The sequence below is a fragment of the Xiphophorus maculatus genome, chromosome 2 (assembly GCF_002775205.1).
Source record: "Xiphophorus maculatus strain JP 163 A chromosome 2, X_maculatus-5.0-male, whole genome shotgun sequence".
Taxonomy (NCBI): Eukaryota; Metazoa; Chordata; class Actinopteri; order Cyprinodontiformes; family Poeciliidae; genus Xiphophorus; species Xiphophorus maculatus.
In genome coordinates, this window is record NC_036444.1 from 28597045 (window position 1) to 28622698 (window position 25654).

Sequence of the window (25654 nt, forward strand, 5' to 3'; positions counted from 1 at the left end):
TTACGAACAAACTGAACAAATTTGAAGCTGATCTATTAAAATCCCTAAGAGGAGTTTGATCAAATGCGAAGTCTGTGAACGGCCAAAATGGGATCAAAATCGGACCTTCAATCCAAAATGGCCGACTTCCTGTTTGACTTGCACTGACATTAATTGTATTTTCTGTGTCTTGGGGAGCTCTACAAGTGTGCCAAATTTTATGTCTCTACGATAAAGTAAGGTCAATGCAGATGGTATTTTGAAAGTTGCCAGGTGGCGCTGTTGAGCCGTTTCGTTTGCGACTTTTGCGACAAATTAAAATACGTAATTTTCACACAGACTTGACACGTCCGTCAACTTTGGTGAGTTTTTGAATATGATAAAGACCGCAAAAAGCCAATTCATTTGACGGAAGCGCAATAAAAAGAAGAAACAGTGTAATCATAGGACCTTAATCAGATATCTCATGCCTGGTGTGATGTCATCGGGGCCATGTGGGTATGAAGGTTTTTTTTAATTTTTTTATGGTGATTTAAATTAAGGGAAACAAGGCATCTAAACCAACATGGTACTATGTGAAAACATAATTATCCAATTGTTAGATTACCAATTAGCTTTGGTGTAAGCACATTTTTTTGTGAGTTGCAGAATCAAAGCACCACTTGTATACAAACCTGTCAGACATGAACATGAAGTAGACTGAAATATTTGAAAACCAAACACGTTCAAGAACAGATGAGAAACGTCAATTGACAACAATTGGTTTGTCTTTTAGCAACCAGCACATTTAGGGTTCGGGTAGCTACTATGACAAGATAGACTGCATTCATCTTTTTAGGTGTTTAATTTAAACCAACACACTGAATATCTAACAAGCTGTGTACAGTACAGTGGGTGTGGTGATCCCCCTCTTTCTCCACACAAGCGTGGGGGATTAACATTCATTCTGAAGAGAAACCACGTTTTGCAGCTTCCTGGCCTCCTCTGAACTCTGGGAGCCGCAGCTCGGTCTCCCATCTGCAGGTCACATGAGGGGAAGTGAGGACGAGGAGGAGGACGAGGGCAGGTCTGCTTGGGCGGGGTTTCCCTCCCAGTTCAAGTGTGCGGCTCAGTAGAGGACAGAAGCGGCGGTGCGCGGATATCTTCGACTGCGAGGGATTTTCGAGACTGCTCGACTTTTTTTCTCTCCTTTTTTCTCTCCTTAAATTTTTTGACGGCGTCCTGCTTTTTTGTCCGCCTTTAGGCCACGTTACTGGCTGAGGTAGTAGTTTGTGCTGTTGGTTGGGTTGAGACACTGCCCGCTATGGAGATGACTGCGCAAGCTACTGCCTTGCCAGTGCTGGCGCCTCCGCTTCGGCCGAAGGACGAACAGAAAGTCCCCGTATCTTGTAACGCGGTCAGCGGGTCTCCCCAGGTAACACACCCCGCTGCAACTCACAGGGTTTTTAATTCATGTAAAAAAAAAAAATATATATATATATATATATATATATAAAGATTTTAACTGTTTTTGTGTTGTTTCTTTTTTTTTTCTTAATCTCAGAACTGTGTCGTGTTTCTCACTGTCACGTGTTTATTAATAATAAAAAAAAAAGTACGAAAAAAAAAAACCCCACAAGAGCTCTGTCTTATGTAGTTTTTCATCGTTCCTCGTGTAAGTTCAAGTATTTTTTTCTAACTGTATGACATGTAAAATTATGGTGGGAGTATTTGTTCTGGTTTCCAGCCCCACGCGCGGCGGCTGGACGGTGTGGGAACGAGGCATGTAGGTCAGCAGCGTGTCGCTGTGTGGAGAGCAGTGACGTGGCTCGCGCTTCCCACCGAGGTGTCCCACAATCCATCTGCTCTCCCCGGGTGTCCTTTGTTGTCAGCGCCGCTGCTGCAGCAGCAGCAGCAGCAGCATACCATCACCATCACCATCAGGGCAGAGTGAGCAGCGCTCAATCACTAAATCCACTCCCGACTCCCATAATAACCCGCTCAGATCTGAACGCGTTTTGCCTCGGTGGGTCTGCCTTAATCTCCAACACCCCAAAAAAAAAAAAAAAAAAAAAAAAAAAACAGCTCCAGTAAAGTGACCTGACCCCACCTATTCCCCCTCAGTAGAGCAGGAAGCAGCTCCGCTGTTAACCTCTGGGACCCTCCCTTTGCTGCCCAGCAGCATCCAGCCGCTCATTGGTCCGCTGACGGGGGTGGGGGAGCGGGACGTGCGAGGAGCTTTGATTGGCTTGAAGCATGGGTCGATGATTCCTGGAAAGGGAGTGGGGGGGCTGCTTTCTTGAGTAAAAGGACCCTCGCAGAGGAAGAATGATTCCTGCTTTGACCTTCCAAGAGGAGCAACTGTGAAATATTTATGAGTTCACACTTGATATGATGGTTGTGTTCGCCCCGGGAGGGGCTCCGCTCTCCTCCCTGGGCCCACCAGCGTCTCTGTGCTGAAATTGCAAATAACTCCTACTGTAAGGAGCTCATGCTTGCTGCAAGCCAGAGCCACATTTTCTGCTTTTTGGTTTGGTTTATGATTGCAGCTCCCCGGTTTAAGAACAAGACCGGCTGTTTTTAGTGATGCTGCGTAAAGCTCCAACAGGTTTCTCTCATGTGACAGATGCAGGCGCTGTGGGTGTGGGTGTCACATTCCAGCTGTAAGGAGACGCAGCCAGCGGATCGGCGCGCTGCACCTGCACATAAATCACACATACTGTATGTATGCATTGCGGCAAGAGACGTCGCGTATTTTACTTGGATTTTATGTGAAAGACCAACACAAAGTGGTTAAGTGGGGAGAGGGGATGTTTTTCAGCAACTGACTCAAAAAAATAAAGGGTGTGTTTTTATACGAGGCCTCCTTTATCACGACTAAATAAAATAAAGTGCATTCATATTTATTGAAGTACAGTATATGCACACTGATGAGTCTCACAATGACAGCAACCCGTTAGCAGACAAACACTTTTCAATAAGTCTAAATTTCCGTTTTTGAAAATGTTTTTTTTTTTGTTGGTCCGATGTAATTTTAAACGTCATGTTTTCATTAGATGGAAGTGAAAAATCATCACAAATGACAAATGCAGGCTTTCAAACGTTCACCTGTGTGTAATCAGTCTACGTAATGTTTCACTTTGTGATACATTTATAAAATTGGCTTTTCAATTGTATTTGTACAATCGTACAGACTAATAAATTAGTACAGTCATTTCTCTTCAGATGTTTCCTAATTAACAGAGTTCAGGTTGACCGATGCTTGTTTTTCTGCTACTGATAATGTGAAAGTGAGAGGCAGATGTTTTATTTAGCCATACATCTCCACATTATTACTAAAATAAAATGTATTTAAACAGTGCAGCAGTAGGCTGAAGTCAGCTGGTTGAAGCAGAGGCTCCTTCTGTTACTATTAATCTGCTGTCAAAGACATTAAAGAAGTTTCTTACAGTCAAAAGAGTAAAGCTTTCAGGAACTGCTTTGGTAAATGTGAATAAATTAGGATGTTCACCGATTGTCGGATGAGAGCTATACTTTCCAGATTGTTATTTGGAAAACGGTTTTAAAAGTGTCGCCTCAGTTTCCTCCCACTTCCACGATTCTGCGTTCATCTGTTCTACACCGTCACATGAAATAAATCAAATGCATTGGAGTTTGTGGGTCGAAGTCAGAGGGATGTGAATACTTTTGCAAGGAACTGCAAATTGGAAATTGTGCCCGCTGTAGGAGCCGGACCACCGCCAGTCCATGTCCAGGGCCCCGGATGTAGAAGGATGTGGGCCCCCTGGGCTGGAGCCAGTTTTGGTGCCCCGTCCACCAAAATCATATTTTACACATACAAATGAGAGAAAAGTCGACCAACACGTCGGTGGGTACGAATCAATGCGTTATGCTATATGGTGGACTAGGTATTTACAATCTTCCAATTCTATTGATTTAATATTATAGTAATAAAATCCAACAATTTCAAAAACACCTAAGTTGATATGGGTTTGTGAGTTTTCTATGAGTTTGCTCGCAAACTATTTACGCTCCAAAAACCTTAGCACCCTGGGTTACTGCGCCGCACTCTCATCACCAGCTGTGCTCACACACAGGCGGCTGCAGATTCCCTTCAGTGAGAGTCGGGGGCAAAAAATAAATCAATCAATTTAATCCTGGGGTGAAAAACGTGATTGAAAAAAAAAAAAAACAAGACGCAAACAGGTAACGCTTCTCTTCTCCACATAAAATTGATCTCACTCCGGGGGGGGGGCCCTCCACTCCACCGCTGCCCCACGCTCCATCTCACTTCAGATGCGTCCCTGGGTGGGGTGGGAGCGCCGTGACCTTGGAAAAAACAAGCCACCCACAGCTATGGCTGTGTCATCGCTGCCGTCATCCAATCTGGACCACACACACACACACACCCACACCCACGTTGAGAGTAGGAGTAGAGTGCCAGATCAGTGCTGGTCCGACTGCAGGCGGATGTGGCGCTGGTTCTGACGGGACCAGATGGTCCTCGGAGCTCCTGCAGAGAAGCTGGGAACGTGCGAACACGAACCCGAATGACAACAGACCCAAAGCAGCTCCTGTCCACCATCAACTCGTCTGTTTTTGTTGCAGGTGCGTTCTCACTCTGTTTTGTGACATTTCCTCTCGACATTTTACTTCTGCACCACGTCATTCGATTATGCGCCACTTTTATTTGTCCAAATCCACATGAAACGTGACAAAAACATTAGTGGCTTTAAAGTTACAAAATGTGTGGGGGGAAAAAACTCAAGGAACACGAACTCTTGCGGTCACCGCAGGAAACATTACCGCGCGGTTTCTAATATATTTTTGCTCTTCCACAAAAATAGCGTCTCATTCTGCTCCTCCTGGAATATCTTATTTGTGTTTTTCTATGGCTGACAGCGTGACGAGATCTACATAGAAAACGACAAAATGAAAATATGGAGAAAATAAAACACTGGTGCTATACAGTACTATTCACACTCTTTGAACTTTTTTTTTTTTTTTTTACTTTTAACACAAACTTAATATATCAAACGTGTTTTTCGACACGTTTTGCTCCTGATACGCCAAAATAAAACCTACGCAGCCGCCGACTAGCTTCAGAAGCAATTTGCTGTCAGCGTAAATACATAAAAAATATTTATCATGCTCAACAATGGCAAAACAAACACGCATAGGTAAAAATTAAGACTCAAGACTGGAGCTGGCACGGCCTAGTCAAAGTCCAGATCTAAATATTTTTGGGAATACGTAGCAAGAGGTGAAGATTTATGTTCACATATACTCTGACATGGGACGATTTAGCTCACACATACAAAACAATAATCACCATTAAACACACCGACGTTTGTGTGACTGTAACATTTCAAAACGCGTAAAGGTTCAGGGGGTGTGAATACTTTTGCAAGGCACTTTAGTTGAAGTTCCTCTGCACTCACAAGACTCAACCTGGACAAAAACATGAAAAAAACCCACCGGATCTGACAACAACATAGTGATTGTAGAGACATGGAAGATGATTGTCCACTCAGCTGTCAGCGTCTATGGGCGTCATTTGGAAGTACTTTATGGAAAAAAACAAAAACATTTGATCAATTCATGTCGGAGGCACCTCTTAGTCAAAGGAATGAGGAAGACAGAAAGTTCTCAAAGTGCAAGAGAAAGAGGCCTTTTGTTCTTTCATTTTTTGATTAGAGTCGAACCTGGGCTGGGAATTGTAGTCCTGCTAAGTCTAGTTCACCAAAACGCTAACCGAGGCCTGGCTGACCGTATGATTTGACATTTATTTTTCTCCATTTCAGTGTCAGTGTCTTTTTTTTTTCCTTCATCATACAAATATTCCACAAATCCCACTTTTGTCAAACGCCGCGCTAGTATTTACACGCATCACATTTATAAATATTGTGCATTGCGAAGTAACGGCGGTCCTGAGACGCACGCCACCGCACCGTCCGCCAGAGAGTCCGAGCTAAAGATGGCTTTCCTCAAGACTTAAAGGAGAAAAATTCAAGTCATCAGCAGTTCCTTTCGTTGTCTGGTTTCTCGTTTTCTTCTTTACGACAAAGAGAAATCCAGGTCCGGAGAGGAAGAAACGGCTCGGATCCTTCCGGAAATCCGCACGTCTTTACAGCAACAACAACCAAAAAAAGATGAAAGAGAGGAAAACATTTTGGTTGTTTCTTGTTCCACTGCTAGTTCTGCCTGTTTCCGTACATGAGGGGGATGATGTAGACGGAGATGTCGTCTCCGGAGCCCAATCTGTCGTTGGATATCCTCCAGCCGCGATCCTTCAGCTCCCCACGCGCCCTCATCACCAGGTCCTGAGCGGCCATTGTGTACCTGTGAAACCAGACGTGATTAATGAAGCGCTGCGTAGTTTACGCCGCGAGGCGCGTGTGTCAAACTCGAGGCCCGAGGGCCAACATCCGGCCCGCCGTAGCGCCCGATGTGGCCCTCCAGGCTCCAGAGGGACTCGTAGGTGGATCCTTCCAGGTAACGTGTGAGCTTAAATATGATCTTATCAATCAAATCAATGTGGCTTTTATCTGTTTACTGCCAAATTTCATCAATCTGTCTCCGTTTTTTTCCGCGACAATAGAAATCCACTCAAAATCGACAGACCCTCGCACTATTTGGCGCCAATGAACGATTGCGAGTTTATCGCAGATTTTAAACAAAAACGGTCGAAAACATTGAGTTTAATTGACTGCTTACTCCCAGAGGAGAAGCACTACCTCAACTTAGTTTTACTCAGGTCAGGGTAAAAACAGTATGTGGTGAAACGGCGACTCAAGTACCGAGCAGCTCATCAAAACAGCAATCATTTAATATTTAAAAATGATGTTATCGGATGGATCAAAGTTATCAAGTTATGTGGACATTTTTGGTAGTTTAAAGCCCAAAATTAAAATGGCTCATGTAAATAACAGTAATGATAAGGAAAAGAAATATTTTTACAGAATTAATATGAAATTTGTGAAACTGTCTGATAAAGTTTTAGTTAAAACAGGCCCGTTCTTTATTTGGTGGAGTTTCTCACAATCCAGACATTTTACGCAAATAAGACTAGCGTTATCTTGTAATGAAATTACTCAAGTAAAAACAAAAATCACTCTAAAACTACTCCGTGAAGAGCAATTTTGCCAAAAAGTTCCTGGAGTAAGTGTAACTAAGTTAATGCCCAACTCTGCTTACTACTCCCACCCGCAGGTGGCAGTATTTCTTACTTCTACTAGTCTGCTGTCTCAGCCTTGTCCGATCCGAGTAACAAAAAGTCCCGGGAGACGGGACGAAATTACCACCACAAAATTAGTGACTTTGATTGTGGAAAATATAGCAAAAAAACAATCGCAAAATCTCGCAGGAACCGAAAAAAACCTGTTCATTACTGTTTAATTGTACGAATGCAGACACGTCTATTTAATAATAGTTAAACAGTTTGTTAATTGGTTTTTATCAATATTCTCCAGCAAAACCAGCCCGTTAAGAACATTCGTGATCTTGATGGGGCCAAAAGTGAAAATGAGTTTGACACCTAAGGTGAGGTGATATCCTGATAAATACAATTGTTTTATAAAACAAATAAATAAAAACATCACATTGAAAGCTACAAAAAAAATAAGTTAAAAGGGTGAAGCTATGCTTAGAGGGGTAGTTTAAAAAGATGGCAGATAAACGTTTTTTTTTCTCCCCCCCAATAGTGAATCTAAATGTTTTGCATGATCTGAGCCAGATAAACTGTCAGGAGAGACGGGGGTGAGCAGAAGTTCAGGCCTGACTGGCTGCAGCTGCGCCGGCACAGGACGGGGCGGGTCGGGTCGGGGTGGAAGAACGTGCCTGTGCTGGTCGTCTGGGTCGCAGTTCGCCAGGAAACCGGTGACCGCTTCGGCCACTTCCTGGTTAGAGAGGACGTCCCACAGGCCGTCGGTTCCCAGAATCAGAACGTCATCTGCTCCGTGCTCGAACTGCGATAAGGGGTAAACTCTGACCTGGAGGCGGACGAGGGGGGGAAAGGCAAGAGTGGAGATTGAGCAGTTTTAGAATCCAACTCAACAGGAATACAGTAAACAGTCTCAGGATTATGTTATTTCTCGTAGCAGTAACATAATCTGAGTGGATTTACTTCCCATATTATGTCCGACAGAGATATTGTCTTACATTTGGCTCAAACCACCAAACAACAACGAATGCTTCTAATGCCTACTAATACTTATTTAAGTCATGAAAAATTATTTATAGGTCAATTTGTCTTCAGAAACAGTTGCTGTGTTCAGCCAAGACAAACAAACGTTGCGCCCAAGGTTGCTTTTGAAAAAAGAAAAAAAGAAAATCACTGGATGTTTGTGCTCCGGTCTACTAACACGTTAAGTGAAAAATATTTTTGCGTTTTCAATTTTAAGATTTTAATTTGTCAGTGAAAATTTCCAATGCCCCCACAAAAAAAAAAAAAAAAAAAAAAGTTAAATAATTTCTAAATTGTAGAAGGCCGCACAAAATAATTTCAAGGTCTGCAAAAGGGTCCGGGAGCCACACTTTGGACATCCCTTGTGAAAGGTTTAAAATTTCAGTGCTAAAACCTAAAAGACCTTTGGGGGTTCCTACTGCATGTAAATGTCATATTTGGCATGCTGCACAGCTTCTAAACACTTTTGACTTCAGTTTATGAATTCCTGTAACGGAACTAATGGGAGCCTTACAAAAATAAAAATAAAAAAGAATTTTAAATCTGTAAACTTTCTGCCCACACAACCTTTATCCCTCTGATACAGAGACAGCAGACAGACGGCCTCGCAGCCGAGGCTGCTGGGAAAAGAGCTCAGCGCACAGCCACTGTGAAGATAATGAAAGAAATCTGACGGCCCTCTGTCTGGGTTACACAGTAAACCTCGTGACTTCAGTCAGGCTTCCCAGAACAAAACACAGATGACCCAATAACTCCTGGATTTCTCAATACGGCAGCAAACATGCTCTCTGGAGGCGTCCGATTGAATTTTATGCTCAAATTTAAAAACATAATCATTTAAGGTCAACCTGAACGCTTTATGCTGACTGTTTTTCAGCGCCACTTAAAACATTACTCGGATTCTTCAGAACGACGTCTCTCACTAAAGCGTCTCAACTCATCTCCGACGAACGAGGCTTGACCTGCGCCTGAACTCGGCAGCAGCGGAGCGAGGATGGAGAGAGTTCCCGACTTTGGTGACTAATGCAATCACGTGCAGTCGTTGCTACGAGGGGAAAGGACTGTGGGGAGGGTTAGAGTGCGTCTTCCCAGAGTGCACTCTTCAATACAAAGGGGCCTTTTTGATTGGTATCTATGGAGCTAAATTGGGGCCAGAGATTTTACACACACAAAAAAAATGTTGAGTGAAAAAAGATTTGAAATAGAAAAATATTTTTAAAACATTTGAACTAAAACAAAAGTTCCAAAAATACTTTTCAGATTCAAGTTTTGTTTCTTTTTTTCCTTTTACAGATTTTCTGATCTCAATTTAGCTCCGTAGATACCTGGGGTACTTTGTTTCATCACATAAAGTACAGACCAAAGGTTTGGACACACCTTTTAATTCAATGAGTTTCCTTTATTTTCATGACTATTGACATTGTAGATTCACACTGAAGGCATCAAAACTATGAATAACACATGTGGAAATAAGCACTAAACAAAAAAGAGTAAAACAACTGAAAATACCCCTGATATTCTAGTTTCTTCAAAGTAGCAACCTTTTGCTGTGATTACTGCTTTGCACACACTCTGCATTTTCTTGATGAGCTTCAAGAGGTCGTCACCTGAAATGGTTTTCACTTCATAGGTCAACCTGCCCTGTCAGGTTAATAAGTGGGATTTCTAGCCTTATAAATAGTCATGAAAATAAAGAAAACCCATTTTAATTAGAAGGTGTGTCCAAACTTTTGGTCTGTACTGTATGTGCAGATCCTGTCAGTACTGTGCTGTTTTTTCAGTACAGCTCAGTACTGGGAAACATTCTGCGTAAAGCTTAAAGTTTTGTTTCACTTGTAAATCCAAGTTAGACAAAGAAAAAAATCATTTGCGCACAAAAATCTGAGAAGTGGGTTGAATTTGATAAACACTCAGAGAACAGCTAAAGCACCAATACATGAAGCAACAAGAATTCATGACAAAAAGTATTAATATTATGATGTAAGTTAATATTAACATAATTAAAAAAAAAACAGTTTTAATTATGAAATTATGAGACTTGTTGGTTACAATTTTGCCTTGACACAAGTTTCATTTTTAAAGGATTTAAAGGGTTGGGGCTACAGAAAGAGAGAGAATTTTGATTTTAATTTGTCTCACACACAAGCACACACACACACACACCCCACACACACACACACACACACACACACATTAAATCTAACATGTTCCTCCAGTAAGTTGATTCCATCTATATTACACAGTCAGAGCAGTGACTGCTGATGAGGCGATTCATCGACCGGACTGTGCAGGTTTCTAATGCGCTCTAAATGATAAGAGACGTGGAAATAATCGGCACACCTCTGGGCAGCAGGACAGAAAGGGCTTGATGTAAATGTTGGAGTCGTGAACTCTCAGGTTGTGGTCCCCGAAGCCTCTCGTGACCCCGATGGTCGCCAACACTCTCGCCTGCAAAAAGATCAGAGACGTATGATCCGTTTCTTTAATCTCCTCGTTTTCTGAGGGAACAAAATGTAAAACTCAAAACCCCTCAGAGCCATCTCTACTGTCAGAGGAAGGATCGGCCTTCCAGGAAACTTTTTGCTCGTGAACTCGGCTCCGATTAGCAGAGCTTTGGATCTGGGTTTTTGAAGGTCAGGACAAATTACGCAGATCTGACCAACAAAGAACGGACCACACAGTCAGGAACTAAGTCACCAGTGGTCGTTTATTATTTAGGAATATGACATTTTAAACAACTTCTTTGAGAATACAAATAGAAACTCATCATATACCATATGGCTATTTTTTACGGCCTTTCAAAGCAGCAGCTAAAGGAATAGATTCCCATCCGTCTCGTCTGGCTTTGCCCTTTCCAATACATCTCAAATGTGACGCTGCACTGTACTCACAACGTCACAGCCTGAAGGGAGAACCAGCGGGGAAAGAACAATGTGCTGATCACATGACTGTGTTTTTTTAATCTCTGAGCCAAAGTACCGATAAAATTGCTCAATACTTTCGCTATTTAAGGTTTGCGTTCTAGTAGCGCCGCAACAAAAATCTTCTTAGGGGTGACCAGTAAAAATCTTAGGCTCACACAAGTAAAAAAACAAAATAAAATAAATACACCAAGAAAAGTCTTATTGAAAGTGAAATAACCTGCCGGTGGAACTACACTTAGTACTTTTCCATCAATACTAAGGATTATTTTTAAATATATTTATGTATATTTTGTTATATATATTGGGTTATATATATATGGCTTGATTGATCAACATGACTCTCTATGCCTTTGCATGAACTTAACATGGCCAGTGAGGTAGGCAGCTTTTTTTTCCAGTGGGGCCATAGCCCCCTTTGACCCACCTCTTGGGGGTGCCACTGTTTTATTGCGATAAACCTAAAATCCCTGGGTCATCTTGTTGACCAAGATTTCACAAATGAGTCCTGCTGCCCCGTACGGTGGCAGGATGGGGGCTGACTGAGAGGTTTGATTACAGATGAGGCTTTCAAGGCCACAGACGTAGCTGTCAGCGAGTGGCTGCCGAACAACGCTTACCTTCTTCCCCTCGCCGTAGATCAGAGGGAACTTCAGGTCATCGTCCTCTATGGTTTTATACGCCCTGAGCAAGGGAAAGACGACACGTTAATGGCTTTCTTATGATTTACGGCAGGCGGCGTGCTTATAGCCTGAGGACGCGTTGATTCCAGCTCCAGCATCACGACTCTGCCAAGGTGGACGCAGGATTATGTGGATAAGAAACTTGCATAACCACCTTTTCTTCTTTACAATAAATTTTAATGCTAGCTAACACGCCAACGGTGGATTCTTAGGTAACATAAGGAAATTACTTCATCTACTTATCCTAACAACTGGCTAAAACGTAGGTAGCGTGTTAAAATGTACAACAATACCAACATTAACTAAAATGTTAATATTAGCTAAAATAATAACATTAGCATGTCGGCTAGCTGCTTAAGCTAGGGCCTGTCACCTGAGAGAACCTGGCTAGTCTTTGAAGTAGCTTTATGTTAGCTTTGACATTAAGCGCGTTGTTATGTTGTCGTTTCTAAGTCACTTTGGATAAAAGCATCTGCTAAATGCATAAAAACATAAAGCTAATCAGCAACACAAGCCAGTAAAAACGTATTCTTTCCATTTCACATTAAATACAAAAGGAACATGCTGAAATGTGAATGAGTAAGAATCATTTGTTTGGGATTCTCAAAAAGCTAGAGTGGATCACCGTGGCTCAATTGCTTAGCAACCACAGCAACCCACGTTTTTTTTGTGTGTGGAAAATGAGCATAATGTGACCAAAAACCTGAAGAGGGATGTTGAGAAAACTGTAAAAGGTATGAAAAATCTGAATCATGCAGCAGTAGCCAAAGGGCACCACTACATTAAAAACTTTGAATGCTGTTTCTAATTTAAAGTATGTAGAGGCTCTTTTAGCAGTAAATTTTAGATGTTCCATTTATTTCAAGGTGGCCAAAAACGACCACAGAAAGCTTAATATTTCATAGAATGTAGCAGGTATCAAAACCAAAAGTCAGAGCCAGAATTTTCTAAATGAGCAGAATGTTTTAGAAATGTAAACAGCACAAAAACGCTAAAAGTCCAAAAAATTAGCAACCAGAACAATCGGATGCCTCACAGCATTCACATAATCAAAGCAACATGTCGATGATAATCGAGTTGTTGTTGTACCGGTTTTTAAATGGTACACTTTACATTTGAGCAAGAGTCTGGGTCATTCCTGTTTTTTGGGTCAAAAGAAGCTGGAAAGTTTGGGTTTCGCTGTTATAAATAAACTATACCGTGCCGTAGCCTCGCTCCCTTCCCCATACCGAATGCATTTCAGCTGCTCTGAAACACAAGACCAGGATGGTTTTCACATCACTGCTGGTTTCACTCAGAGAGGCCATATGTTTCCACCTCAGGCGAGCGCCAACAACGCTGCACTCAGCAGTTCTTGGAGCGGCGCAGGCTATCAAGGCGAGCACAACAGAATGAGACTGCTCCGAGCAACAAAAAAAATAATAAAAGTATACATTACGTAAGACTGACAATATCTACTTTAAAAGGACCAAATTTTTCCACCTAAACGTGTCGGTTTCATACAGACTCCCACAACGGGGAGTTTTTCCCCCTGGAGAGCTTTTGAGGACGGCGTCCCGTTTGAGACCCGCGTCCTACGAGATGAGCCCTGACGATCCCTTCACCGAGCGCAGAACCAGCAACGCAAGTTGCTGAGCAGCTGGGGAGTCCGACCACAACGTCGACGGCTGTTTGGCAGCCCGAGCCACAGCAGCGCGTGGCCAACCAAGAGGAGGGCTGAGTGGGGAGGAGGGCTGACCGTCTCCTCAGCGGGCGACTTCAGGCCGGAGGGAGAGAGGAACTGTGATTACATCTAGTTAAAATCTGCTTGTGCTCCATCATAATTACTACACCATCTTGCAGTGCCTTCTCTGGTCCAACGTTTTCACTTCAGAAGCACAAACTCGACGCACAGCCGGCAAGTTTGCGGCAGAATATGACACAAAGCGTCCAAAGATGGTCTCTACCCGACTTTGGACATTGAGAGATTAGATCAGTTTCGCTATTGACTGATTAATCTATCGATTATTCTGGTGATGAATTGGATTTTTAAAGACTGGACTGGATTTTTCATCTAAACCTTTTTATACAATATTAGAAATTAGTTTAAAAGTGCAAATAGTGAAATAATTCAATTGCTGGTTTTTATGCGAAAGAGACGTTTTGCCTAAAATGCAATGAGGCAGCGTTCCTTCACACTTGATCATTTGTAACATTAACGTTCCAACATCAACATATAAAAAGAAAATAAATCAGCTTTTCCTGCTCGACTTGAAATCAATACAGTCCAGAACTGATCTGGTTAATTTATGGATTAGAATATTAATCCATAATAATCCACCTTTTACTATTTATTGACTACTAGTAATGTTTTTCTTTCAGCAAATTGCGTTTTTTTGAGTTAACGAATTAATCAATTGCTAAATTAGTTGATGATTATTTCAATAATCGACTCAATGCCATTAATCCGATTAATGGTTTCGGCCCGGCTACAGAGAGAAACTTTCTGCCTCTGCTGCAAAACGGCTCAAGCTCTTCCCCATCAGATGATGAGCAACTTTCAAATCCGACCGCCATGTCTTAGTCGGTTTGCAGCCAGGAGTTGGTCGGTACTCTCAGGAACGAGTACCGAACAGCGTTTCATGAGAAGTTCAAAACTGGTCAAATAAATAGTTTGTTTTTTAGCCTGATTTAATCTTCTCCTCTCGACTTTCTCTTTTGACCCGTTTGCTGTGTTTCTTTTGGACTCCACGATGCCGTTTGCTCTCTAATGTTCTCCAACGCGCGACACCTGCATCATACCGCACAACCTGTCAAGTCTCCTTGTTTGGCCGGCAACTTTAATCCCGCCATGTTCCTGTATCCTTATTTTCCCGTAAATATTGAGGAATCCACTTGTGAGGACCCAGAGTTTGACTGTGACCTCACAGATGAGACGTTTATATGTTCTTGGGGCAATTTCGACACCCCATGAACGTATCAAAATTTTTGTCCAAATTGCTCTAAACATGACTTTTTGTTGACCTTTACAGACGGATTAACGTCAGTGACGTTGTTTCTCATCAGTTCCTGAATTTGTTTGATCAGGACATCTTGCATTTTGGGCAGTTTTAGCCGCTGTCATGTTGTCAGACCAGTTACATTTGAATGATTTCTTGACTTGACAAATCTGGCAGTAATCAGGCTTGGATGTGTTGAGTGAAATTGAGTACAAATATTCTTTAATCACAGGAAATTCCTGATTTAGCAAAGGGCCTTTATGAATGAAATTATTTAAAAACTGAGGAAGTTTTGGAATGGAAGAAATCTTTCATCAATCATTTGTGTTTCCGGTTTTTTTTTTTCCAGGGACCCCCTTTTAAAGTCAAGCCAAGTTTATTTGTGAAGCACATTTCAGCTACAAGGACGTTCAAAGCGCTTCACGTGATGAAATCATAAGACAGTCACCATTCACGAAACAAGCAACACGCAAGAATAATTATCATCAGATTTGCTGAGTGACGTTGTAGTTTTTAATAATCCACAACTAAACAAGTCTTGGCTTAAAGGAAGTCGGCGTTCGGCAGTTTTGTAGTTTTCTTGAAGTTTGTTCCAGATTTGTGGTAAATACCAAACGGAACCTCTCCATGTTCTGGTTCTGATTCTAGTTCTGCAGTCTTGAACCAGAAGCTCACCTAACTCCACCTGATCCGTCATTCTGCTGACATTTCTCTTCTCCTCCTCCTTTTCTGTGGGTATTTTGGAAAACTTTAAGGCCTCCCCGGTCTCATTCGGACTCCATACTAATCCCGCCAACTCCTCCACGGCCAACGATCTCCGACTCTCCACCTTCCTCTGAGCGCCTTGACCTCCAGCTTTACGTTTGTCCATCTTTGCAGATTGATTCAACCCACTCGCTTCTTTGCGTTTTGGTTTCCTTCGCTCTCTCCTCCCCATCTTTCCTTTCCACCTGACACCTCGCCTTGGCCGACCGGTCAACGTCCATCGTTCTGTGCAAACGAAACCGCCCCGTGCCAACAACAACCGTTAAAAGCCTCCAACGCCAGATTTTTACCCCTGTGGCCCGACTGGCAGAGACGGAGGAGGCGTAGAGAGTGAGCGAGGACGTCTGCAGGTCAGTAAGGTTTCGCTAAAGTGGAGGTCTGACCGTCGGGGTGTTAGAGGAGAGCAGGACAGCATGCACACATCCAGAGACATAAAGCTTCATGGTCATTAGGAAGTACTGAGCCTGCGGGGGATAAACAGCGAAGCCTCTTACACATCAAAGCAATCAGCCGCGCTAGCTTACGGGGGTTTTAAAGTCGAAACCCAGACCCGGTCTGGGCGAAGCCGCAGCAGAACTGGGTTGTGGGAAGAGCCTGATTAAAAATACATCACAAAGAGTCTGCGCTGCGGAGACGACAAGCAGGCTGAGAGCTCTGGGCCCGGCAACGCTGACCTACATGCGCCGAGGCGAAGCCGAGCCACCGAACAGGAGCGGCGATGAGGAGGCGCCGGAAATAATCCCGCTCATCTCCCGTGGTCTCCTCCGTTCTGCTGACACCGCGGTGTGTATTCCTGCAGGGGCAACACACACCACGGCCTTTGTTTCTCTGCATTTTCACATCTGTGTCTCACTTTTTACAGACGGTACTCCATTTTTTTTTAAACATCGCTCCTCCAGAATAGCGCCCGAAGGTGAAGGAATTTTATTTTCTTCCTGGTGTCCTCACCTTGAAAACACTGTATATTATGTAAGCATTTTTGCTGCATCTAACTGCACAATTCTAGTGCAGGTAAGAGACCTTGTTAGGCTGAATCACAAGTGGAAAAGAAGCCGGCCCACAGCATCACAAGTCCTCCGCTGTACTTAACAGGGTGGAGAAAGTTTGTATATTCATCTTTTGTTTTGCACAATATCCGAAAAGCCTAATCACAGTTTCAACATGTTTTGCAGTCGACCTACTAGCAGCTCCTACACACACTCTGACCTTTCCAGAAACTGAGTCACTCGGTTCAGTTTCTCAAAGTATCACAGTTCACAGAGAATTCGCTGCAGATATTTCTGCCGAGGTCAAGACGGAAGAGAAAATTGGACGGGCAAAAAGAAATGACCAAAGAAGAAAAACAGGAATAAAGAAAAGCAATGTGGACGGAAATTAAAAGACGGAAAGGAAGGAAGGAATGGAAAAAAAGAACAGGAGGAAGTGAAGGAAAAAAGTAACTGAAAAAGAGACATAAGAAAAAGTGGGGAAGGAAGGACAGAAGGAGAAAACGAAGCAAAGAAATGAAGGATAAAAGGGGCAAAAGGAGGTGAAAAGGAAAGAAGAAAAGTGCAAAGGGAAGAGAGAAAAAAGGAATGAAGAAAAAGAATCACTGAAGTAAAGACCTGGCAGAAAGGAAGGGAAGAATGGAAGGAAGTATTTTAGAAAAGAAGGAAGAAAATCTAGAAATAAAAACATCTCCACCTTACCCAGATCTTGGAAATAATTCTAATTCTAGGTTTTTCCTGCCTGCGTTGAGCAGAGATTAGGCTCCTCATGTCCATCTCTGTGGCATTTTCCTCCCCCCCCAAAAAACAAACAGATGGCATGGCATAAAAATAGCATCTAATATCTATTATGGAAACCCCAGGATGCCTCCCCCTCCCCCCCACGCCGTCCTCCTGACTGGACGGAGGCCAGATGAACGAGCGTCCGCGCCGTGCTCCGTCTCTTTCACGCCGGTTAAGCGTTTTGGTCAGAAAATGATTATTATTTGAAGTGATGTTTTCTCGTCTTTCTTATTTTGAAAGGCGGCTTAGAAAACTTTGCCCACTTCTAAATTTGATGTGCAAAGTAACGGATCACAGCGTAAATGGTCGGGGAAAAATGAACCGACCTGAGAAAAATAAAAGCATAAATTTAAACCAATTCAAATTTATCTCACATTTTAATACATGTACTCAAATTCTGCACGTCCTCGTCGAAGTGTAAGCCAGCCGTGAAGGCTGCTTCTCTGAGGTACAATCATTAAATCGACGAGCCTTTAAGCAAACCCACCATCCCGACATGGTGAAGTCCCGGTACAGCATCCTCTTCCCCACCTCCTTCCTCTGCACCCGGCGTGGGAACTCCAGGTGTGTGAACTCGTTCCCCAGCAGGTGTGGCTGCATGTACGCCTTCAAAACGAGAGGAGAGAAAAGCTTTAGAGAGCGGGAGACACGCACCAGGGACAGGAAAAACTTTGAAAGATCCTCCTTGAAGATGATTCAGTGAATGAGGACGCATCGGAGGCGACTGTAAAACCTGATTTGTTTGAACTGTTTTGATTCGGTTGAGCGTTCAGAGACGGTGGCTTCGTCTAAACCTTCAGCCTGTATGCTGTACCCGACCGATCGGCTTGATTAGATCTCAGAATTTAGATATGATTTATCTAAACAGATACTAATAGATAAACAGATACTCTAATTGAAACATTTACCTGAAAAGATTTCTCACAATAGAGATGTCTTAATACATTACGATCTTCCTTTATCTACAAATCTTCCTTCGGTCACGTAAATGATAAATGTACAGTTGGATTCCCGCGTTACTTGTGGAGTACCACAGGGTTCAGTGCTTGGTCCATTTCCTTTTCCTGACCCTTCTATATTCTCCTACTATTGTCTAATTTTTTAATTATTTTATGTTTTTTGCTGTTATTTCAGAATGTGGATCAAAAAAGCAGGAAGCGGATGACAGCTCCTGGCATTCTGGGTAAATACAACCAAAACAATCGTCAGAGCCTAGTGCTGGTGAGAGAAATGGCTTGTGATCTTTTGGCAGAAAAAAAAAGGAAATCCAACAACCGCTAAAATCTGACGCTTCTGTATTTTTGTTTACATTTTGAGAAGAAGGAAGTTGAGATCATGTCTTCTTCAGAGGCTTTTATGTCCTTCCTCTGAGTGGCTCTTGAACCGCACTAGCTGAAAATGGAACAAACGTTGCAATTTTTGTCTCCAGTCTAGCAGGTGTGAAAACACCCGCAGATTTTAACTTTTTGTTTTGAACTCTTCGTAGAACAAACGTGTGTTTACCTGCAACACCTTCCTGAAGGGGGGAGATTAGCCAACGCGGTGTTGCCAACAACGCCCCGTTCTCCTTCTATAGATGACACACTCTGCCCTGTCTTTCAGTGTTTAACACTCTCTCCTCGGCAAAACCATTGGCCGAGCCTTTACTGTGACTAACTATATACACTCTTTCATTCTGCTGCTTTTAAAACCAGCTGGGAGCTTTTTCTGTTTAGCTGTGTTGCTCAGCTACATGTAGCCACTAATGTAGCCGACTTTTGGATTAGTGCGTCTGTGTGTGTTTTTGTGTGTGTGTGTGTGTGTGTGTATGCGCTCAAATTCCCAGTCAGTTGTAGCAGTCGGCCACAACACAATGCAAATTATTCTCTCTTGACGCTACATGCTCGTCCAGGAGTGAAAGCCGTACGTCGGTGACTCTGCTGGGTTTTCTGAGATAGAGATCTTGTGCTGTACTTGCTATAAAGTAGCTTCGTTTGGTTCCTTCTTACCAGAAACTGCAGCCGCTGTCTCTCTGACTCCGGCGTGAACTCCGATGACACGGGAATGACTTCCCCGGCTCGCACGACGATCGCTCTGAGGGAGAGAGGCAGACAAAGTTCTGTTCAGCCGGACGGACGGCGACATGGCTGGGCGAAGTGCAAGCGAACACGAGCGCTCGCGGCGCGCTTTAGAACTCGTCGTGGTTTGTTGGAGGGTGTGATTCGCACCTGCTGTCCCCTGCGTTGCCGACGTACAGCTTCCCCTGCAGACAGGCGACCATTAGAGCGGTGCAGCCTCCTGAGATGTTGAAGGACGCCTTCTCCTTTTCGATCTGCACGTCCTGACACACCATCACACATACACGATGTAAGCACGTCATGTGGACAAGTTTCCCTGTCTTATGCTAAACATTAATTTTTTTTTTAGACAAAGAGAGTTAAGAATTAAAGCCGAACAATCAATAAACATTCTGTGTGTCAGCATGTCCACAGTTTCTGTCAAAACTCCATGATGGATGGATGGATGGATGAAATTTGGATGGATGGATGAAATATGGATGAATGGATGAAATCCAACCTCTCCTAGACTGTGTAGGAACCCAGCTGATGTAATATTAAAACTACCTCTATGTATTTATCATGTAATTAATTAATTTATTCATTCATCAGTCTCAGTCAGTCAAGCAGCCACTGAATAAAGGGAATCCAGACACTGAAAGTTTACATAGAGTGCTGCTTATTCCAGCAGTTAATTAGTCTTTATCAATGTGATGCTAATTAACCCCAAAATAATTTTAAAAACACACATCCGATCAGTCCATTAATTAGATGAATAATTGCCCTGCCATTGGTCTAATCAAAGCACTGGCACATATCTGAGCCACAGCTACCTTGTCAGCTCTCTCTGACGCCTTAATCAATCCCAAACAGAAGCAGGGAGAATAGGCAAAATAGGATTTATTCTCTGCATTTATTATGCTGCTCCCAATCGCACTATTCAAGAATAGTCTGCAAACTGCAATAGTAATGTTACAGATCACAAGTGATGTGGCAAACATGCAACAGAAGCACATCACTCTGAACACGGCATCCCCACTGCTAAACACGGTGGTGGCACCATCATACTGTGGAGATGCTTTTTCTTCTGTCTCCCTGTGGCATTGTAAACAACTGTATCCATGTTGGAGGTACGAAGAGTTGCACTTCCCTAGATGCTGATGTGAGAGGCCCCCTAGTGGCCACAGAAGCTCACTGCGCTTTAAGAAGGCACAAGTCCAACAGAGACACTCCGGATCATGAAGTACTCCCAGAAACTCAACTTTTATCCATCTGCCGGCTCATAACCTGCCTGCATCATGGTTTATTCATGCCGAGAAGAACTGTGACTTTGAAACATCAAGAAGAAGAACATCTCAGCTCTCAGAGAATAAAAAAGACCCTGAGCTCGAGGAACACACAAAAAGCTGTGCAAAAGCATTTAGGATTATGAACTGAATTAATGATTTCCACCAATTAGTTAGCCAGTGACTGATGTTGGCAGATTTTCTCTATTGATTTGCTCTCGCAACTTAAACACTGAACATTTTGATTCTTTTTCTCCTGCTCATTAAATGAAACAAGAAGTCCAAATCGATATCAGGAGGCAAAACCCTGATGGGTGCATTTCTATGTTAAATGGAACATTTTCATAGTAATTCAATCATAAGCTGATTTTCTATTTCATAGTTTGTTGATTCTAAATTAAGGTGGGATTTTGTGCCCTCAAAGCAAAGTTTAAATCACTTTCTTTCTACCTGTAGCTTTGAAAGAAACCCAAAAGCTACGAGCCCCTAAAGCAGAAAATGGAACTAAAGAAGTTACGGAACAGCGAGACATGGCTGTCAGTAAATGATGGAAAACCCAGGCGATGGACAGAGTGGCAGGTAATTAACTGAATTAATCATTTTTTCACTAATTAGTCAAAGCTGAGACATAACACTGGCAAGACAGACGGCCCCCAGGAAAGTATGGTGGAAAACTGGCAAACGGCAGATTATTAAAAGCTGCTAAAATAACACCGACATCAGATCCGACCCAAGGCTCTGAATATAGCAGACCGCTGAATTAACACGTTTGCTTGTTCGGTCAGCTTTCCAAGTTTACCCAATTTTTCAGTGGTTTTATTTGTGGTGGTGGTGGGGGGAATGGAAGGTTCTTTATCATTCCCCCTCCACTTTGCAATTATGGAATATTCTTTTTCGGTCTGTCACATAAACTCCAAATAAAACACAGATTGGTGAAAGGCCAGAAATCATCTTCATTCTGCTTTTTAGGTTTACTTTTCTCAGAGCTTATCAAATCAAATTACAAAGATTTAAGCATAAGCTGGGGGTGAATCTTGCCCAGAAACCTGAGAGCTGTGGAGAAAACCCCAAACTGTGCCGATACATTCCCTTGCACTTATCCCCTCTTTAAAATATGTGTTAAATACCGAGGTGAAAATGCGCTGTTTCCAGCCAAAATGACAGAAATGTATCCTGAAACTGCCTGGAAGTCTGAAACTAAAATGTAAAACCTAATAATAGCGAGGGCAGAATTAGGATAATGTCAACAGGCTCCTGATATGGAAAACACAGGAAGCAAAACGACAGAAACTAAAAGAAAGAGGGAACATGCTAAATGCTTATTTCTTTGACTTCGCTTCTTTAAATTATGACATTACTGTACTACAGATTCATATATTTTTGAGCTAATTATATCAAAATCATCATCGCAACATCACAAACCCATCAGCCCAGTTTTTTAGCTCTCATTTTCAACAAACACGAAGAATGAATTCATCTTCATCAATCTTGTTCTGACCTAGCCGTTCGGTCAAACATTACTGTGCGCTGCCATCTAGTGGCCAAAACAAAGAAGCACATATCTCTGCTCCTGGAGACCCGTAGAACTTGATCTACTACTGCAGGGGCTTACAGGTTCAGCTGGAATATTGAAATGCAGTATTTGCCCTTTGAGTTGGCACATCTAAAAACATATTTATTGATACTTTTAAATTCATAGGCAACAAAATGTCACCTGAAAGTTGCACTGTATCAGAAATCCATACGAAGGCCAGGTGTCGGACTTCAATGTGCAACACTAAAAAATACGTAATTACTTAAGCACATGAAATCAGACAAACAGCTAAACTTCCAATAGGTTGTTTAAGTGGTCGCAGGTGCAGATGTGCACATGAAAGACGTCTGAAATGGTTTTGTGAAATTAGCTGGCAAAAAATATTGACAGAATCGCACTGCAACGAAAATAAGCCACTCTGCTGTAAATATTTTATGTTCTTGGGGGAATCCACGAGTTATTATTTTTCTGCTAAAACATTATTGTATCTACAGTCACAGTACTTTCAAACCCCCAGAAACTAATCAGAAAACAGTTAGTGGAAGTGCACATTGCCTGAAAACCGAAACTCATCGGCCCTGATCCTAAACTGTGCCCTGATTCATCAATTCAGTACAACAAACACTGCAGTTTCCTTGATACAGGCAATAAAACCCAGACTCACCTTTTGGATCGCCATACGGGAAAAGTAATTCTGCTTTTTCAAGATCCGACCTGCAGACCATCAGTTAGAGTGGCTCAAACTAACTTTTTCAATTCCAATCATATTGATTGGCACATCACTCATTCCTTTAAAGTAATCAGTAAATTAAATATCTGATTTGCTACTAAAAATGAGGAAAACTCCACCGGCAGCATGGCAACATGTACTTATCACCAACCTGTAAACTCACCATGTCTTTGAAGGCGTTCTCTATGGCTCCAATAATCAGGCTTTCTTGCGAAACTTTCTTCTCAGTGAAGAAGCGTGTCGGAGGGGCGCTGGGCGAACCCGGGGCGCCCGCGGCTCCTCGTAGCGACGCGGCCCTAGACAGGGCGCGGTTGGACGTTGCGGGCAGGAGGTGATTGCCGGGCTCCTCGTCCAGGCAAGTGGGCGGCAGCAGGTTGGGTGCGCACAGAATCTCCATCACCTCTTGAAGGTGCAGCGCGATGTGGTGATGGAGAAGACGAGACGCCATGACGGCAACTCCAGAACCAGCGTGGCCGTCGAACAGCGCCCAGTAGTGAAAGGTAAGATCCTCTGAGCCATCCTGGATGCAAGGAAGAACAATGATCGTCACATCAGTGTTAATCTTTCATTCATAGACCTACTGGAGAGATTTGGAAGTTTTGGGCAGGATTTTGGCAGATTATTAAAAAATGACTTGCTTGGTAAGGTGTAGTTGTTAGCTCTCTTTAATGTTTCTTTAAGATATTTTGTGTCACACACATCAGCTGCTGTCAAGTTCAAGTGCAAGCGACCTTATCAGAGGATACAGTTCTTTACCAATTTTACGTCATAAAGTCCCAACAAGGAAAAGTACTTCTAATTGAAGCAGTTAGCTCAGTTAAAACAATTTGTTTCTTTTTTTCTTCAAATTTGAAAAGAAATTGGCCAGATTTTCAGAACTCCAGACTTATGAAAGAAAAAAGTACAAAGAAAAAAAATGAAAATTGAAAGACATTCAGAAATGGTCCTGAATCGGTTGGTCAGTTTTTTAAGTATTGGTATCGGTCCCATAAGAAAAACTCTGCTGATATTAAAAACTGATGTGGGAAACGATGTCAGTGGCATTTCTTCACAGAGTTGGAAATGTAATTGCTACAAATAAGATAGGTAAGTATTGGTTACTGGCTATAATAGCAATACTAACATCGGACATTGACATTGGCCTTGGTTATCATCTCGGTTCAACCCTACAGAAAAGTTTCCTAAAAGAACACTGAAAACTGGGCAAGTGGATAAATTTGTGAAAGCTTGGTCCAAATTGTGAAGAATAGACGATCGAGTCAAGAGAATCCTCAAAACTCAGACAGCTGAAGACATTAAAAGTCAGTTCTGGTAAAAAGGTGTCAGAATAAACACAACGTCTCACTGGTTTTGTGTATGAAAAGTATTAGTACAGAGCACTTAGGGTCATAATAATATGCCCCATTCATGTAAATTAAGGAAAAATACAGTACAGAAGACAAGAAAACATAGAGAAAGCAGAAAGAAATGTGCAAGATCTTTATATTTTGTTTGTGGCCATAAATGACTATTAGTCAGTGTCTATGCATACAGTCTGTGCATCACTGTAAGAACTTTGTATGCTCTGTCTGTTCTACCGCTTTGCTTTAGTTCCTCTCTTGCATTTTGCAGGATTTAACAAGTCCAGTACAATGTAACACATGCTGTCCTCTTTGTTGATTTTCAAAGATTCCACCTCCCACATAAGGTTTGAACAGAGTCTCCTGTGCGATGTGGCTCACTCACGTTACCCTTTGAGTCGGCCGTCTTCACAGAACACAGTAAATCTAAGATCCTTCGCTCTTCTGACACAAACTCTTCTGTTTCCGCATCAGTTCTGGTACAGAGCAGCCACTGAAATGAAGTCACCTGAAACCTAAATGACCCTCAAAGACAGAACAACCGAACTGCACTGCATGGTGCTCGAGCCGTAGTTTGAGTTCTATGCTCGTGTTTATCCACAGAGCAAAAAGCAGGGTTTTCTAAATATAGCACACGCAGATTCTACAGCATGATTCCAGGAGGCAAAGAGAAGCTCTACAGTTCTCATATCGGTCCGCAGGCACTGCAGGAGTGAGTCATGAGAGGCTCTTGCATGCATTTGCTGTTGGCTTTTGGCGATCTCGTGTGAAGTAAGGACAGACTGAGAGAAAATGTAATGCAGGGCTACTTTTCTGTTGCCACAAAACCAGACAAACCGAAGGACAGAGACAGCGTCAACTCAAGTCATTGTTCAATATCTGTCAAACCAGACAGCAGGGACTGACAGCAGGATGATACACATCTTTTTGGTGAACTGTCCACAATGCACCTCTGACTGAAAAAAGATCAGACTTGAGGGCTGATTCGCATGCAAGAGCTGCTGATCGCCGATGGGATGTGGAAAGGACGCGTCAGACTACGCTCCAATGAACTGCTTGTTGGATGGGTTGAGGGGACAGTGGGGCCTGCGGACCGGTTTCACTCTCACTGTACTTAATGTAGTTTTTAACCCTCTCACACTCACACTGCAATAGCCACGATCTGCTTGATATGCGTCTGATCTGAGTCAAATTGCTACAGATTTTTGGGACGCTCATTCTGTGGCGTGAGCGTCACAACTCGGAGATATTTACACCACTGCTTTGAAAGGAATGTAGCTGCTCTCCAGTTGTTGTAGTAATGACAAATAAATAACATGTTTTAGGATGTTTTCAATTAATCAATCGAATTTTATTTGTATAGCACATTTCAGCAGCAAGGCATTTCAAAGTGGTTTACATCATATCAAACACAGAAACACAAAGTCATCAAGTGGGGAGTTCTTGCTTTTGCATCCATAAAAGGTTTA

The 25654-nt window shown here is 42.6% G+C and overlaps 1 protein-coding gene across 1 annotated transcript in view; it reads right to left on the reverse strand.

Annotated features, from left to right (window-relative positions):
* Positions 1 to 2840: 2840 nt before the first annotated feature.
* The window catches only part of ppm1h (protein phosphatase, Mg2+/Mn2+ dependent 1H), a 33792-nt gene continuing 10978 nt past the window's right edge, over positions 2841 to 25654 (reverse strand). Inside the window, exons 3-10 of the mRNA XM_023347196.1 lie at positions 23009 to 23365; positions 19467 to 19579; positions 19248 to 19332; positions 17747 to 17865; positions 11685 to 11748; positions 10484 to 10591; positions 7798 to 7949; positions 2841 to 6300 (exon numbers count right to left, since the gene is read on the reverse strand). Coding sequence (XP_023202964.1) covers positions 6153 to 6300; positions 7798 to 7949; positions 10484 to 10591; positions 11685 to 11748; positions 17747 to 17865; positions 19248 to 19332; positions 19467 to 19579; positions 23009 to 23365 — 1146 coding nt within the window. The 3' untranslated portion in view covers positions 2841 to 6152. The remainder of the gene's footprint in view (positions 6301 to 7797; positions 7950 to 10483; positions 10592 to 11684; positions 11749 to 17746; positions 17866 to 19247; positions 19333 to 19466; positions 19580 to 23008; positions 23366 to 25654) is intronic.